The following is a 17,886-nucleotide window of genomic DNA, read 5'->3' as shown; positions in this document are numbered from 1 at the left end:
GGGCACAGAATGAGTGGCCCCAGCTCTGCCTCCCCAGGGGTGTCCAGGCATCCCACGAGGCGGCTGCTGTTGCTGCATCACCACCTCCCCTCACCAGAATGGATTTGGAAGGCTTTCCAAGCAGAGGGACCAGATGGAAACCTCTGGACCCCACAGAGAAAATATCCCCAGGGTCTTGTTAGAGCACAAACCTGCAAACAGGGATGACATGTCAGAGAATCACAGAATCATCAAGGTTGGAAGAGACCTTCCAGATCTTCTAGTCCAACTTTCAACCCAGCACCACCAGAATCACCCCTAAACCCCATCCCAAAGCTCTACATCCAGATGCCACCTGAATGCTTCCAGAGACTCCACCACCTCCCTGGGCTACTTGTTCCAATGCCTGAGCACTCTCTCAGGGGAAAAAGGGTTTTTGAATATCTAATATGAACCTTCCCTGATGCAATTTCAGGCCATTTCCTCTCTTCCTGTCACTAAAGGCTTTGCAGAAGAGACCGACCCCCACACCCACTAAAACCTCCTTTCAGGTCATTGTAGGGAGCAATGAGGTCCCCCCTGAGCCTCCCCTTCTCCAGACTCAACAAGCCCAGTTCCCTCAGCCGTCCCTCAGCAGACATGTTTTCCAGAGCCCTCCCCAGCTCCGTTCCCTTCTCTGGACACGCTCCAGCCCCTCAAGGGCCTTTTGGCACTGAGGGGCCAGAACTGGACACAGCACTCCAGGTGGGGCCTCCCCAGTGCCCAGCACAGAGGGGCAATCAGTTCTCTGCTCCTGCTGGCCACACTCTTCTCCACAAAGGCCACGATGCCCTTGGCCTTCTTGCCCCCCTGGGCACACTCCACCTCATATCCAGACCCTGTCAGGCAGTACCCCCAAGTCCCTTCCTGCTGAGCAGCTCTCCAGCCCCTCTGCCCCCAGGCTGGAGCGCTCCAGGGGGTTGTTGGGACCCAAGGGCAGGCCCTGACACTTGGCCTTATTGATCCAGCCTGTCCAGATCCCTCTGCAGAGCCTTCCTGCCCTCCAGCACATCCACACTCACACCCAGATCAGTCAGTCTCCCAAACAGACCAAAGTCTGACCACCAGCAGTCCAGGGTGTCACTTCTGCTGCCCCCTCCTTCCTCCACCCAGAATGGAAAACTCCATCATTTTGGGGTCTCTGTGCCCATCGGCTCCAACCACCACATCCCCCACCAGTCACAGAATCATGGGTTGGAAAGGACCTTAAAGAGCATCTCAGTCCAACCCCCTGCCATGGGCAGGGACACCTTCCACTAGACTCAGAGCTCAGAGCCCCATCCAACCTGGCCGTGAACACTTCCAGGGATGGGGCAGCCAGAACTTCTCTGAGTAACCTGTGCCAGGATCTCACTACCATCACAATCCACAAATTCTTCCTAATATCCCATCTAACCCTTCCCTTTCTCAGTGTGAAGCCATTCCCCTTGTGTTGTCAATCCAGGCCCTTGTCCAAAGTCTCTCTCCATCTTTCTGGTTGGCTCCCTTCGGGCACTGGAAGGCCACAATTAGGTCACCCCAAAGCCTTCTCTTCTCCAGCCTCAACAATCCCAATTCTCTCAGCCTTTCCTCACAGCAGAGCTGCTCCATCCCTCTGAGCCTCTTGCTGGTCCCCTCTGGACTCGCTCCAACAGGTCCATGTCCTTCCTGTGCTGGACCCTAGAGCTGGTGGCAGCTCTGCAGGGGTGACAACATTACAGCCATGTGTGTTCCAGCAAGGACACTGTGGAACCTCCTGGAGTAAAGGGGCCATTGTGACACTCTAGGACCTTCTGGAGCCAAAGGAACCCTGGGACACTGTGGAAGCTCATGGAACCAAGGGTTCATTGTTCCATGAAGGGCCTCATGGAACCAAGGGAGCCCTGAGACATTTTGGGACCTCATAGAATCAAGGGGTCATTGTGACACTGAGGAACCTCGGGGACTCAAAAGCCACTGTGACACTGCAGGGCCTCATGGAACCAAAGGAACCCTGGGACTTTTCAGAACCTCATGGAATCAAGGGGCCACTGTGACACTGCAGAGCGTGAGGGAGACAAAGGGACCAAGAGACAATATGGACCTAAATAAATCAAGGGCCCATATTGGCACTGTGGAACCTCATGGAATCAAGGGGCCATTGTCACACTGCAGGGTCCCATGGAAGCAAAGGAATCCCAGTGACATTGTGGAACCTCATGGAATCAAGGGGCCATTGTGACACTGCAGGGCTCATGGAACCAAAGGATTCCTGGGACACTGTGGAATCTCATGGAACCAAGGGGCCACTGTGATATGTGGGGCCTCCTAGAACCAAAGGAGTCCTGAGACATTTTACAAACCCATGGAATCAAGGGTCCATTATCACACTGCAGAGCCTTACGAAGCCAAATGGACCCTGCGACTCTGTGGAACCTCATGGAATCCAGTGGCCATTCCCACACTGTAAAACCTCATGGATACTGTCAGGTTCCCATTATTAAAAGACACCTCAGCCCAAATTCAGCTGCAAAGGAGACCATGTGCCAAAGTCAGCAGTCCAGGTTTGATTTAACAGTAAACAGGAGGGAGAGAGAGAGAAAGAAATGGAAAGAGAGAGAAGAAGAGGGTGGTGGGAAGACAGAGAGAGAGAGACAGAGATGAAGTAAATGTATCACACCATGGAGATCCCTGAGGTTCCCACCGGTCCTTCTTCACCCTGCTCTGCTCAGTGGAGGGTCCCCAAGTTGTTCTTCTGGGCTATCACTTTTATACAGCCCAAGCCCCGGGTATTCAGGGGGGTAGATGCTGTTCCCACAGCTTGGGCTGCAACGTCTACAAGGACTTGCTTCCTTTCCAACAGCTTTCCATGGTGGGAGTTTTGCCCAGTGTGCTTCCAGTCTGCAGGTGGGAATCTTTGTCTGGATGGGTTCCCCAGACCTGCCTTACCAGCCCTGGCTTCCTGTTGGGACTGTCTGCTCTTTCCCACAGTCTGCACAGTGCAATTCTGTCCTGGGGGCTACTTCCAGAGCTTCACCTCTGTTTAGGCCTTGGAATTAAAGGCCTTCCTGTTTGCCACCAGGGCTTGTGTGTTGTGGTGCCTTATGGGATTTTCCTGCTTTGACAGTGTTTTGAGACAGTTCATTGTGCCCTTCAAGTCCTTCCATGTGCACACACACACACACCACTCTCACCAGTGTCTGGCCCTCCAAAGAACAGAAGCCCTGATGATTTGTAGCTCCCACTCCAGTGGTTGGCACTTGGACCTCCCTCCGTACCCAGAGCTCAGAGCTCCCTTGTGCCAGAAAGTTTAAAGATGATGTGCCTCATTCTGCCAAGACAACCCTTGGAAAAAAGTGTCATTCTGTGTTTCCTGGGATAAGAGCAGTCTATTGTCATCTTCCAAAACCTTGGAGAGGTCCCAGAGATCTCCCAGGAAGGAATTTGGGGCTTCAAGCACAGGACCCGTATATAGAGGCTGAGGACTCAGGGGTCAGTGGTGCAAAGATTGAGGACAGTAGAGGAGTAGCCTGAGAGGTCTGGAAGGGGAGTGTCAGAGCTGGTGGAGCTTTTCTTCATGGCAGAAAAAAACCTAAGAAAGAACTAGTGCCACCAAGGGCAGCTGGGATGGCCTAGACCGGTGAAAAGAAGTAAGAAATTTCCCTCTGAGGTCAGTGTTGTGGTGCAATATGTCACAAAGAAGGAGTCTGGATGAGCCCAAGGCTTTGTGTGTGCAGGAAGAGCCAGGGAGGACGCAGAGATGTCAGTGCAGGAAGGTGCCAGCCAGGTGGGGCAGCCGGGGGGATGAGGACAGCCTGCAGGGAAAGGGGCAGGGCATGGACACCATAGGACAGCCTGGGCTGGAGAGGAGACAGGGATGGGGAGAAGCTGAAAGGCCCTGACAGAGCCACCTTCTGCAGGCCTTTGGCCATGGCTGCTGTCTGTGCCCCTGATGCCAGGAGGAGGGGAGTGGCCCTTGCAGCCCTGGGGCCTCATGGCCTCCTTGTCCCTGCTCAGCAGCCTGGCAGGTGTCACCCCATGGTCCTGCCCTTGGCATTGCACATCCCACATCCCAGTGCCCCAGGAAGAGCCCTGAGGAATGGGGCAGGGACAGGATCTGCCTTCCCAGGGGCTGGGGGTCAGGGCTTGGCCCGTTTGATTAAGAAAACAAGTCAAGGTTTATTCAGCATCAGAGACACCTTTCCCTTGCTTGTCCATCCTTGTCATCACTGTCTGCAGTTTTCTGCTCTAACAGGAACATGAGGACACTTTCTCAGTTGTGTCCCTCAGTGAGACTCATTAGGACTACAAGAAACTTCAGTGTTTCCATCTCACTTTGACTTCTTGAAAAGTTGTTTGAACTTCCTCTCAGGGACTGAGTCTTATGTAAACAACATCAAACCCCCCTGAGGGTCATGAAATGCCTGGGGCTGTTGCTGTGCTGCTGAGCTGGGCCAGGCTCCTGGCACACAGGGAGCTCCTGGCAAGCAAGAAGAGCTTCAAAGAGACAGCTCTGCTGGTGAGCAGCTCCTCTGCACAGCCCAGCAGGGCTGAGGGCACTGCCAGGGCAGCTCAGGGACACCAGCAGGGCACAGACAGAGCTTCAAGGGGCTCAGCACTGGCAGGATGGCTAAGAGCTCCCTGCAGGAGGAATCTTGGCAGGGCTGCACATGGTGAGTCTGTGGCTGCAGGGCAGTGCAGGGGAAGCTCCTGGAGGCATCTCCTAAAGCTGGCCCAGCCCCAGCTGATGGGATGGGTGAGCAGGGGGCTGTTTTGGGGCACTTTGGAAGAGCTGTGAAGCCGGGGGTGCAGCCAGGGGTGCCCAGGGCTGTGGGGCAGAGCAGGGTCCTGCAGCCCAGGGTGCTGTGCTGGGCAGGGACTCTGCTGCCTGCCAGGGGCAGCTCTCAGCCAACTCTCCCAGGGCTGGGGCAGAAGGGCTGTGGGCAAGGAGCAAACCTGGCAGCTGAGGAATGATCTTTTCCATGTCTCACTGTTGCAGGGTCAGACCACTATGTGATATTGAATGGAGAAATTTTTGCAAAGCTCAGAAAAGACAGGGGCTACAGGAAAGGAATTAGTCCTGAGGTGTGTTTCCTGCTTAGGCATTGTAGCATAGACATTTTTCTCTCAGTTCAGGAGGCTGCACTGAAATTCCAGCTCTTTTACTCTCACAGATGAATATTTCAGGCAGTCTCAGAAATGAGCACAGGATCCTGGGCAGTGCTGAACCTTCCCTTGGGGGTGGGCACTATAAGCTGAGTTTTTGGCGGTACATGACCAGAGCTGCTGCTCCTCACAGCACCCTCAGAAAACACAAACCAGAGAAAAGAAATGCCTTTCACTTGGAGGGGATTTCCTTGAAAACTGCACTGGCTTTGCTGAGAAGGGGCTGTCTTAATTGTTCTCTGTGCTTTCCTTTTGTGAACAGACCCTGTCCTAAGGAACAGCAAATGCCCAACAGCAGCTCCCTCACCCACTTCCTCCTCCTGGCATTCACAGACAGGCGGGAGCTGCAGCTCCTGCACTTCTGGCTCTTCCTGGCCATCTCCCTGGCTGCCCTCCTGGCCAACGGCCTCATCCTCAGCGCCATAGCCTGTGACCACCACCTGCACACCCCCATGGGCTTCTTCCTGCTCAACCTCTCCCTCACAGACCTGGGCTGCATCTGCACCACTGTCCCCAAAGCCATGCACAATTCCCTCCATAACACCACAACCATCTCCTACATGGGATGTGCTGCACAGCTCTTTTTCTTTTTCTTCTTCATCTCAGCAGAATTTTCCCTCCTCACCATCATGTGCTACGACCGCTACGTTGCCATCTGCAAACCCCTGCACTACGGGACCCTCCTGGGCAGCAGAGCTTGTGCCCACATGGCAGCAGCTGCCTGGGCTACTGGCTTTCTCTATTCTCTGCTGCACACAGCCAGTACATTTTCCCTGCCCCTGTGCCAGGGCAATGCCCTGGGCCAGTTCTTCTGTGAAATCCCACACATCCTCAAGCTCTCCTGCTCACACTCAGGCTACCTCAGGGAAATTGGGCTTCTTGGGGTTAGTGCTTGTTTTTGTTTTGGTTGTTTCATTTTCATTGTTTTCTCCTATGTGCAGATCTTCAGGGCTGTGCTGAGGATCCCCTCTCAGCAGGGACGGCACAAAGCCTTTTCCATGTGCCTCCCTCACCTGGTCGTGGTCTCCCTGTTTCTCAGCACTGCCATATTTGCCTACCTGAAGCCCCCCTCCATCTCCTCCCCATCACTGGATCTTGCCCTCTCAGTTCTGTATTCGGTGGTGCCTCCATCACTGAACCCCCTCATCTACAGCCTGAGGAACCAGGAGCTCAAGGATGCCATAAAGAAAATGATAACTGGATTTAGAGTCAATAATAAAGTGTGTCTTTTATTCTGCATAACATTCCAAATGTAAGTCACTGCAATCTAAGCCTTTTTTCACCTATATGTCCCTTTTATTGTCAATACATTTCCTCACTCTTTTTCTACTTTTATAATGTTATCCACAAATCAATGGCACTGCTCATGGGATTTCTACATCAATATCTACCATTATTCTGTAATTCAAAGACTTTCAAAAGGCTTGTTCTCTGTACATTTGAGTAGAATAAAGTTCCCTGCCCTGACCTGTGTGCCCAAGATGCTTCCTCAGCCCTTCTCTGGAGCTGCAGGGGCAGTGCCTGTGTGCAGAGCTGGAGGGAAGAGACTCTCAGCACAGCAGCACAGCCAGGAACAAGGGCACTTGCTCCTTCAACATCTGCTCTCCAGCTCCACCCTCTCCTTCCCAGCCCTGCTGTGGGTGCAAGGCCTGAGTGCTCTGGCAGCTCGGGCACAGTCCTGCTGTGTGTCCATGCTGGGATCACAGGCAGGGACAGGCCCTGGGCACTGCTGGCACAGAGCTGGGCTCCACACCAGCAGCTCCATCAGTAAAGGGCATCTCCTGAGGGCAGGGCAGGAAGGCTTCAGGCTCTTTCTCCACAGTTACTGTCAGCAATGTGCTCCAGGAATGCCCTGGCAAAGCAAATGCCAGTGCCCAGCTGAGAGTGGGAGTGTGCAGGGTGGGGGCACGCAGCAGTGTCCTTGCACAGCCAGAGCTCCTGGCACAGCCCTGAGGGAGCAGCAGGGGCTGGGCTGTGTCTTTGTTCCAGGGACAGCCTGGGAAGGTGCCCCAGGGCCATTGTCACAGAGCAGCCCCTGCAACCCCCATTCCCAGTCCTGGCCTCTCATCCCATCTGCAAGAGGTTGGTTGTCCCTCCATGAAGGGACATCAAGGGACCAGGTCAGAAGTCCAAGTTTGCTTTGTACTGAGGACACTTCAGCATGTCTGTTCCGTCCCTGCCCTGCCTTCTGGCCTGTCCCTTTCCCTGCCCAGCAGGAAAGCAGCCCCGCTGGGCAGCATTTCCCTTGTGCAGGCAGGAAGGGCTCTGCAGGCAGGAGCGGCTTTGCCCTCCAGCAGAGGCACTTCTGCCCTTTCTCAAAGCCCAGAGCACAGCTGGGCACTGGGATGCAGCCAGAGGCACCCACAGCTCCATGGGTCACCCTCTGAGCTGCCTGCACAGCTTCAGTGAGCACCAAACAGAGAAAGAAATGCTCTCACTCACAGGAGTCCAAGCAGGGGAGAGGGGACATGAAGAAGACAAAGGAGATAAAGAATTTAAAGTTAAGAGGCAAATATATCCATTGATAGAAGGGACTAGGACAGTAAGATATCATCAGTGGAGTTTTCCCTAAACGGTATATGAGGCTGCTACAGCTCCACCACTCTGAGTGACCCCTGACTGGGGACAGCACAGTCCCTGCTCCCAGCACTGTCAGTGCCATTTCCTGCACCTTTGGCACATGCAGAGTGTTTCCTGCTGTGGCCCCATCCCATGACCAGCACTGGGCTGTTTGCCAGCCCTGCTCTCTGCAAGACCCATGGACTGGAAGGGTTGTCTCCAGCAGAGCTGCACCCTGGCTCGGGGCCTTTCTGTCATCTACAGTCACCATTTCCTGCTTTTCCCAGACACTTGTTGTGACCCTGATGTACTGGGTCACTTCTTCTGTGACCTTGCTCCAGGGCTGGAACTCTCCTGCAGTGTCACCATGACACTCCTGCTCTCTGCTTTCCAGGTTTCATTTTCTGATCCAGTCTTCCCCTCCTGTTCACAGGGACATCCTGGGAGTGCTTCAGAGCTGCCATCCTGGGGCAGCTCCTGCCCAGCATGGGCAGGCACAAGGTCTCTCCACCTGCTCCTCTCCCCTCCCCAGTGCCACTGTTTTCTGCAGCACAGTCCTCCTTGCCCAGCACAGCCCTCCTGGCACAGTTGGACACAGCCCTTGTTCTACCCCCTCCTCAGGCACCTGCCCAACCCCCTCAGCTCCAGCCTGATGGCCAGAAACCTTCAGGGCAGGGAGGCACTGGGGAAAATGCTCAGGACACGCATGGACTGCAGGGAGAGACCACTGGAGTGATGGGTCTGTAGGGAGAAATCACTGCTGCCTCCCTTCTGAATCACCCTCAGGACCTGGACAAACCTGGATTTTTTCTTGTTTCCATGAGGCCCTGCAGTGTCAAAATGGCCCCTTGATTCCATGAGGCTGCACAGTGTCCCCGGGTTCCTTTGGCTCCAGAATGCCCTGTTATGTCACAGTGGTCCCTTCAGTCCATGAGGTGTCCTCAGTGTCAGAATGACCCCTTTATTCCATGAAGTTGCACAGTGTCCCTACGTTCCATTTTTCCACGAGTTTCCCCAGTATCACAATGGCCCCTTGATTCCATGAGGTTGCACAGTGTCATCACAAAGCTGAGCCCATCCTGATGAAAGTTCTGAGGAGGTTAGGAGGAACTGGGACAAAAGGGAAGGAAAATTGGGGAAGGAAAGAGGGGCTTGACTAAGAGACAGGAAAGATTTTGATGAAATAAAACCAGGTTCAGGGAATGCTGAGGGTGCTGAAACACTGACTGTGCAAACACTCCTGATTGACCTTTATGCACTTTGTAACCTCAAGCCCCAACACTACCCAAAAGTGCTGCCCCTCCCATTGAAAGGAATCCACTGCTCTAATTCCAAGCCAAAAAAACCCCAAACCCAGAACTCCAGACTCTTTTGTGTCCTCTAATGCCCACCCCATTCCCAAACCTGTGTTACCAGTATGAAAAACCAAGTTTTTATCCTAACCCAGCGCAAAAAGCTCTTCCCCTAATCATGAACCAGACACTGCCAGCAGAACAACAAACCCCCCAAAGTTCTGCCTAATCCCCACCCTGAGCTCTAAACCCCAAGCCCTGACCATTAAGCACCTCCACAGCCCTTGGGAGCAGGGCAAGGACCTGCAGGGCCCAGAGCAGGCCCAGGGGGTTGGCAGAGGAATGGGAGGTGACCTGGATCTGCTCAGCTCTGCAGTGACCCCCAGGAGAAGGGCCTGGGCTCTGGGAGGGATGTCCTGTGGCACAGGGGCTCAGGATCCAAGTTAAGAAGACCAAGTGTACAAGGCAACAGCCAGAACTGGTGCAGAGACATCAGGGAGGGTCTAGAAATGCTGCTGGGAGGGGGTGGGAAAGCAGGAGGGGTGTGTGCAGCCTGCAAGGCCAGAGCAGCAGCAGGGCCAGGGCAGGACAGCCTGCAGGAGAGATGGCCAAGGGCTCTGGCAGGGCTGCAAGGCCCAAAGGCACCCAGGCCTTTGTCCCCTTGCCTCTGGCAGCTGCCTCTGCCACTCAGGCCACCACAAGCAACTTGCCTGGCAGGTTCTGCACTTGGTTTCTGCCTCGCCCCTCCCTCAGGAGCCTGGCAGGGGTTGCCCAGTTTTGGGCCTTTGTTGTTGCTCCCCCTCCCATCCCAGTGCCCCCCAAACAGCCCTGAGCCAGCCGGGAGGGACAGGATCTGCTGGGCCAGGGCCTGGGGCTCAGGCCTTGGCCTTTGTGCTCCACAAAACCAAGGCAGGCTTTGCTCAGCATTGCAGGGGCCTGCCCAGAGCCTTTGTCTGCCTGCACTCCTGGCCTCCAAGGAGCTGCTCCAAGGAGTCCCTGGGGAGGCTTTGGCAGTGCCTGCCCTCAGTGGGGCCCAGCAATGCTTCAAGGGACTTGGAGTTTGGCTTCTGACTTCTTCAGCAGCTTCTTCAATCTTCTCTCAGCACCTCAGGATCATGGATGCAGCTGTAAACACACTGTGGGGCTCATTAAAACACTGAAAAACAAATTATTTTCATTCCTTTAATTATCCTCAAGTCTTCAAGACTTCTAGAGCTAATTGGAGTTGTTTTGTAGTTTAGCTAAGGAGGATGACTTTAAAGTGAAAGTCATGAAAAATATATATTTTTTCATGAAAGGGAATGATTTCCACAGAGCCTTGGGATGCAAGAGGGTCAGGGCACAAACGAATTGGATCCAAAGATAAGGGGACAAAAGACATTACTAGCACTTAATCACTGACCAATTGAACAGTTATCAGGTGATTCAATAGCATGTGCTACAATTTTAACAGTGACTGAATTATAGATTCACAACAACAACAGTCCCACCACAGCCAATTCACACCCATAGCCAGGCAGAGATGTGTGGACACATCAATAGCTGGGTGTGGAAAGGTCCCTCTCCCAAATTCTCCTTGTTGTCAGGGAAAAACTCCCCCAAATCCCTTTGTGTTTCCAACAGACAAGGGTCACAGCTGGAGGAGTGTTTGTGGAGGGGGATCAGAATTGTCCTGGGCACCAGCGAGGGTCTTTGAAGTGTTGCAAACTGGAGGGTTCCCGAGCTGGGAGAGGCTGCCAGAGGTGTCCCACTGAGAGGGAGGTGCTGGGGAGCTGCCAGGGCCTCCCTCAGCCCCGCTGGTTGTGGGCTCCCAAGGTGACTGGCTTTAGTTATCTGCTGAATTTCCATCCTGGTGTCAGGAATGACTGGAGTTTCCAAACTATTTGGGAATTGTATCCTAACCGTTCCATTTGGGTTACGATTCAGGTAGGGAATGTTCCAAGGCTACCCAGTGTTCCCCATCTCTTACACCCATCCAAATCAGTTGGATGGTTTCTTGACAATGTGTCCCGAGGGGCGGCACCTCCGATGCCATAGAAACCCCTCCCCCTGGATTAGGAAACCTTTGGAATTCAGGAGGTGTTCCAGTGGAGCATGAAAATGAACAGCAACTTTCCTAAAGCCCAGACCCCAGCAGAACAAAGCCAGGCCCCCTCAGTGGCAGAGCAAAGGTCCCCCATCCCTGTGTCCCTGTGGCCGCTGAGGCGGCAGCGCAGGCCCGAGGCGGTGCCGGGTCCTGGTGCAGCCGGGGCAGAGCGGCGGCTGCGCGAGCGGCAACCCCGGCGGTGAGTGCGGCAGCCCCGTGGGAGCGGCGGCTCCGGGCACAGACGCCGGCGGCAGCCGCTGTGGCTCCTGGAACCGAGTGGCCATTGGGACACTGCAGGGCCTGCTGGAATCCAGGGGTCAGTGGGACACTGGGGAGCCTCTTAGAGCCAAGGGAACCCTGGGATATTCTGGAACATCGTGGAATCAAGGAGCATTTGTGACACTGTAGGGAGTCAAGGAAGCAAAAGAAAGAAGAGACACTATGGAACCTCATGGAACCAAGGGTTCATTGTGACACTGCAGGGCCTCATGGAACCAAAGGAAGCCTCAGAGTTTTTGCAACCTCATGGAATCAAGGGGCCATTTCTGTCAGGATGCTCTGCTCTGATAATACCTAAAAAATGATCAGAGAATACAAACAATACAAGCTCTCTCTAGTGAGTTACTGCTGGTGTCGTGGTGCTGTTTTTAATGTTGAATTATGCTAAACCCAAAATGTTTCATGAAACTTCAAGCACACATCCTGCTTTCTGAAGCAGGATTTGACAGATAAGCTGCTCCCTGGCCTTGAAATACGTCTGGCAGTCAAACCCTTGATAACTATAAAAGCCCCATCCAACTGTCATGGTGCAGATTCTTCCACAGACTTCCTTGAAGTGTGTGGAGCTTCTGCCATGAAGCAGGGGCAGCTCTTCATGGTCACTCTCCAGGGGTTAAGTGAAAGAGAGAGAACTACTCCCTATCGTTGTGGGGTGAGTTACCTCAATCTCTGCTTCAGGATTGTTTCTTTTTGCTGGCTTTGATCCAACTGCTTTAATAGAATGACTTTGATAGACTACAATATCCTATCTTAAACTATACTGCTAGGAGTTTTTTGGCTTTTATACTGGGCAGTAAATAATTCTGATTGAGGTCTTTTGTCTGCTCACTTGTCTGGTAAATTTTCTGTTCATTTGACATAATAAATAATTCATTTTAAAGAAATATTTCTGATTTGCCATCACTAAAACTTGCAGGACAAAGTGATTGAATCACACCTCTATAATTCCTTCAAATGAAACCAAAATCTGAGCCTGAGATTGGGTCCAGCCACCCCCAGGCTCCTCTCTGAGAAGGAATTTAGAAAGCAAAATGGGTCCAGTCTGCACCTCGTAGCTCAACGAGACGGCTTCTGCCATCAACTTTGTCTAAGCCTTCCACCCCCCCAGCCCCAAGCTGTGACACATGGGCATGTCTTGTGCATGCAGGGCAAACATGGACCCCTGAGCTGGTCATTTGATGTCCCTCCTTGGAGGGAAGAACAAGCCCAATGGCCTGGGGTGAGAGGCCAGTGCTGGGAGCGGCGCTGGCTGTGCCAGGGCACTGCTGGGTGCCCCCACCCTGAGCACTCCCCCCCTTGTGCTGGTCACTGCTGGTTTCCTCTGCAGGGCGTTGTGTTGGGCACATCCTGGAGAGCAAAGTGGAAAGCAGATGGAAGCTTTGAGGCCCTGGCCTGAGGAGATGCCCCTGCAGGATGGCAGTGCTGCTGCAGAGGTCAGCTCTGTGCCAGCAGTGCCCGTGGCTGTCCCTGCCTGCAGTCCCTGGACAGTCCTGCAGCAGGACTGGGACCGACTGCCAGAGCACTGAGGCCTCCAACAACACAGGGCTCTGCAGGACAGTGTGGAAGGGAAGGGAGAGGAGGCCATGCAGGAGAAGGGCTGCTGCTCCCTGGCAGTGCTGCTCTGCTGGGACTCTTTTCTGGCCCAGCTCTGCACAGAGGCACCGACCCTGCAGCTGCAGAGAAGTCAGAGAGGAAAGATGTCAGGCAAACAAGTCAAGGCAGAGTTCTTTATTTGGTTTAAGAAGACAGTGAGTACAACTGCCAATTTGTACAGCCTGTGGGCCAGGCTAGAAAGGCAAACATTGAATTAGAAATGGTCTTTATATATATATAAATTTATTTACATTTTATATATATATATATCTTTATATATGTATAAAGATTTTTTTGGTGTGAACAAATTCTCACAAAAAAACCACCTCTACTAGGAGTAAAAAACAGAGAAGGTATGGTGGGCCTTTAATGAAATCCATAACAGGATTGGCCTTTAATGAGGAAGATAGCATGCAGAAGAAGGAGAGTTTATTGCTTCTGAAAAACACCCAGTTATGATTTTCCTCAGGGCATCCTTGAGCTCCTGGTTCCTCAGGCTGTAGATGAGGGGGTTCAGTGTTGGAGACATCACTGAGTACAGAACTGACACAATAAGATCCAGGGATGGGGAGGAGATGGAGGGAGGCTTCAGGTAGGCAAAGAATGAGGTGCTGACAAACAGAGAGACCACGGCCAGGTGAGGGAGGCACGTGGAAAAGGCTTTGTGCCGTCCCTGCTGAGAGGGGATCCTCAGCACAGCCCTGAAGATCTGCACATAGGAGAAAACAATGAAAATGAAACAACCAAATCCTAAACAGACACTAACCACAATGAGCCCAAGTTCCCTGCGGTAGCCTGAGTGTGAGCAGGAGAGTTTGAGGATGTGTGGGAGTTCACAGAAGAACTGGCCCAGGGCATTGCCCTGGCACAGGGGCAGGGAAAATGTATTGGCTGTGTGCAGCAGAGCATTGAGAAACCCAATGGCCCAGGCAGCTGCTGCCATGTGGGCACAAGCTCTGCTGCCCAGGAGGGTCCCGTAGTGCAGGGGTTTGCAGATGGCAACGTAGCGGTCGTAGCACATGATGGTGAGGAGGGAAAACTCTGTTCCAAGAAAGAAGACAAGCAGAAAAACCTGTGCAGCACATCCCATGTAGGTGATGGTTGTGGTGTCCCAGAGGGAATTGTGCATGGCTTTGGGGACAGTGGTGCAGATGCAGCCCAGGTCTGTGAGGGAGAGGTTGAGCAGGAAGAAGCCCATGGGGGTGTGCAGGTGGTGGTCACAGGCTACAGCGCTGAGGATGAGGCCGTTGGCCAGGAGGGCAGCCAGGGAGATGGCCAGGAAGAGCCAGAAGTGCAGGAGCTGCAGCTCCCTCCTGTCTGCGACTGCCAGGAGGAGGAACTGGGGCATGGAGCTGCTGTTGGACATTTGCTGCTTCTTAGCACGGAGTCTGCTCAGAAAAGGAAGCCACAGGGTAAAGTTTAGACAGACGCCTCTGACAATATCACTCCAGATCTCAATACAATTCATTTAAGGATTAAATCAATTTTTTCTCTCTAATAAGTGCTGGCAGAGGGCTGTGTGTGGCAGGAGCTCTTGCCATGTGTTGTCAAGTAGTTCAGTGTGTTTCCAGGCCAGCACTGTAGTTGTGCTGGACAGAGCAGGACAGGAGCCCTCCTGCAGAGAAGCCAAGAGCTGGGACAGGAGAGTGCCCACCCCCAAGGGAAGGCTCAGCACTGCCCAGGATCCTGCCCAGGCAGAGCTGGGCCTTGCTGGGGGCAGCACCAAACCCAGCAGCGCAGGCCTAGCAGAGAGGGCAGGGTCCCGCAGGGGAGATGTTCTTCAGGCAGAGGCAAGTCCTTGCCCAGCACACAGTGCCCAGCAGAGCTGCAGGGAAGGCCCCCCAGAGCTGTCTGAACGCCCCCTCCCCCAGGCCTTGGGGGCACTTGCCCCCCACTCCCTGCCCAGGGCTCTGCTGCCTGGAGCTGTCCCTGCCAGCAGCTGCTTCCCTGGGCCCAGGGCTGGGCCCTGGCAGTGCTGCCAGAGCCCATCCCAGCCCTGGCAGCGCTGCCAGAGCCCATCCCAGCCCTGGGGGCTCAGCTCTGCCCTGCAGAGCCCTCCCAGCAGCACAGGGCACTGCCCAGGGGCATCTCTGCCTGGGCAGGCTCTGATGGCAATGTCAGAGCAACCCTGAGGAGGCTGGAAAAGTGACACTGATGCGTCTATAAGACAGTCTTGATGTCTAATACTCTCAGGTTCAATCCCCTCTAATCTAACAGAGTTCAAGTTTCAGTGTCTCCTCCTGTGCTCAGAGATTAATTTCCTTGTCACAGTCAGCACCCAGACAACCCAGAGTATAACACTGAAAGAACTGGTTCATTCTCTTGAAGGTACCCCCTGTCTGTCTGTGCCTCTTGCAAATACCTTCTGGGAAATTTCCAGCTTTGATCTGGAGCTGTGACCAGCCCTCATCCCTGCAGCCCACTTTGGAGATCAGAAGGACTCTGCCCTGCTCTGCCCTCCCAGGAATTGTTCCTTCCCCACAGCCCTTCTCCCCCAGCCCCGTGGCAGCTCCTTGGCCGGGCTGAGAGCTGATCCTGGCAGGCAGCAGAGTCCCTGCCCCAGCACACAGAGCCCTGGGGGCAGGACCCTGCTCTGCACCACAGCCCTGGGCACCCCTGGCTGCACCCCCACCTTCCCACCGCACAGCCAGCCCTGGCACAGGGAACCTTCTGGCCCTGGGCCTCTGATGGGGCAGCAGCAAGTCCTGCTCTGCAGCAGCTTCTCCTGCTGCACCCCAGCAAATCCAGCAGAGCCATCCTGACAGCTCCTGCCACTGCTGCCATTTGGCAGCTGGCAGAGGCACTTGCAGGAACTCACCTGCACTGTTCTGCAGCCAGAGCCTGACCATGGCAAAGGGCTGGCAAGGTTCCTGCCCTGAGCAGCTCTGCTCTGTCCTCCCACCCCAGGATCCCTTGAACCTCCTGCTCCCTTCTCCTCTCTGCCCTTGCTGCCTGCAGCTCCTGCCCTGCTCTGCCATATGGCCACTTCCCCTGCACTGCAGCAACTGGGAGAGTCCTGCTGAAAGATCCTGGAAGCTGTGGGATGTGACAGCTTTAAGAGATGCCTCCAGGAAGGCAAGTTGGTCTTTCCTACAGCCAGAGAATTCTTCCTTCAAATCCTGGGAAGTTTTCTCCCATGGTGAGAGCTCAGCCACCTCCCAGCCCAGGCTGCCTCTCATCTCTCTGCCTTCTCTCCTGTGCCCTGGGTGCTGCAGGCAGTGCCCTCAGCCCTGCTGGGCTGTGCAGAGGAGCTGCTCACCAGCAGAGCTGTCTCTTTGAAGCTCTTCTTGCTTGCCAGGAGCTCCCTGTGTGCCAGGAGCCTGGCCCAGCTCAGCAGCACAGCAACAGCCCCAGGCAGCCCTTTCTCTGCCCCTCTGGGCTCCCTCCAGCAGTCCCTGGGGCTCCAGGGGAACCTGCTGGCACACAGCTGAAGGAAATAATGATGTTCCTTCTCTCAGCTGGGCACAGACACTTCTTTCAGCACTGTCATTTCTCCAAACACACACAGAGTTAAGTCCAAGAGTCCCCTTTTCATGTCCCATCATTAGACAGGAAACCCAGACAGTGCCCAGGAGGGATCTCCTTCACCTGCACTGAGGGAAGGGACTCAGCTGAGTCAACAGAGGTGTCTCCTTGTGGCTCTGCAGACCTGGGGCCAGAAGGACACTCATCTCCCTCCACAACCCCCATGGGCTGGGATTCCTCCTGCCCCACTTCAGTGGGCCCAAAACAGGCCCCTGCAGGTGACTCCTTGTCCCAACTCCCATGAGAATGAATGAAGACCAAAGCCAGGAGTGACCTGCTGGGACACAAAGCCCTGGTTCCTTCTGAGGGGCCTGAGGTGACCGAGATTCCTGCTGGGAACTGCAGGCTCCAATGGAGCAGTTCCTAGGGACAGGGCAGCAGCTGTGGGATCTTCTTGGAGGCTGCTGGGACATTGCTTTGGCCAACTTCAGTGGCAGAAGGGCCCCACATGTAGGACAGGGGAACCTGTCACTGTTCCTTCTGTCCAGGGCAGCACCTAGAGGTGCTCAGGTGATCAAATGGAGTCAGGTGGCACAGGGAGAGAGGTCTCTCTCCTGTTCTTTATCAGAGGTATTTTCTACATGTCCTCAGAGCACAATGGCAGTTGTCTCCTGGACATCCCTTCACTGCTGAAGATAATTCAGGGCAGCTGAGCCTGGATTGAACAGCCAAAGAGGGACCTGTAGTGCCAGGGGAGGTGCCAGGGCTCTGCAGCACAAGTGCAGCAGCTGCCATGGACAGCACAGGGCCTGTGCAGGAACCCCATCCCCATTCCCAGCAGTTGTGGGACAGGCACCACCCAGGGCTTCTCAGACACACTGGGTGCCTTTGGGGCAGGGAGTGAATCCCAGCCCTGCAGGGACACAAAGGCTGTCCCTTCACTGCCCAGCCAAGGCCGGGCCAGGCACGAGTCCAAAGCACATCAGCCCAGGCTGTCCACACTTGTTTCCTCCCTCTGCTGGCTCTTCTCTCCCCCAGCATTTCAGCAGCATGTGCTGATCTCCTCAGGGATCAGGCCTGGGATTTTCCCCCTGGGCCCGAGTCCCAGCATGTCCACCCCCAAGGCCATTGTCAGCAAAGCCTCTGCACACCCCAGCTCTCGGGGCTTTCAGAGCAGCTTTCCCCACTGCAAGTCTGTTCTTACCCCGGTGCCCCCGCTGAGGGGCTGCAGCCAGACAGGCCCCAATGCCCTGCGTGTGGGGCACAGGCAGGAGGAGCTGCAGCCCCAAGTCTCTCTTCATTCCACTTGCAGGCAATAACAGCCCAGGCCTGCTGAGACAGTTCCCAGGTTGCAGGGCTGTGATGGGTTGGGAGAAGGCCAAGGAGACACAGGAGAGAAAGAGCAGGAGAGAGGTGTCCTCAGCAGGAATTTGCTTCTTGGAGCTGTGGAGCTGCTCTAGGGGATGAACA

General features: G+C 54.5%; 3 protein-coding genes across 3 annotated transcripts in view; 2 read left to right on the top strand and 1 right to left on the bottom strand.

The window, feature by feature from the left end:
* The window catches only part of LOC135405247 (zinc finger protein 493-like), a 292,184-nt gene that overhangs the window by 120,994 nt on the left and 153,304 nt on the right, over positions 1–17,886 (top strand). The gene's annotated exons all lie outside the window — the stretch shown is intronic.
* Positions 5,427–6,398, top strand: LOC135404596 (olfactory receptor 14J1-like). Its single transcript, XM_064639331.1, has one exon. It carries the CDS (start codon positions 5,427–5,429, stop codon positions 6,396–6,398), a length of 972 nt encoding a protein of 323 aa, XP_064495401.1.
* LOC135405404 (olfactory receptor 14A16-like) lies at positions 13,304–14,367 on the bottom strand. Its single transcript, XM_064640100.1, has one exon. The coding sequence runs from the start codon at positions 14,315–14,317 to the stop codon at positions 13,346–13,348; it is 972 nt and encodes a 323-aa protein (XP_064496170.1). The 5' UTR covers positions 14,318–14,367; the 3' UTR covers positions 13,304–13,345.

The sequence above is a fragment of the Pseudopipra pipra genome, chromosome W (genome assembly GCF_036250125.1).
Source record: "Pseudopipra pipra isolate bDixPip1 chromosome W, bDixPip1.hap1, whole genome shotgun sequence".
NCBI lineage: Eukaryota > Metazoa > Chordata > Aves > Passeriformes > Pipridae > Pseudopipra > Pseudopipra pipra.
This window is presented reverse-complemented; position numbering and strand designations above follow the sequence as displayed.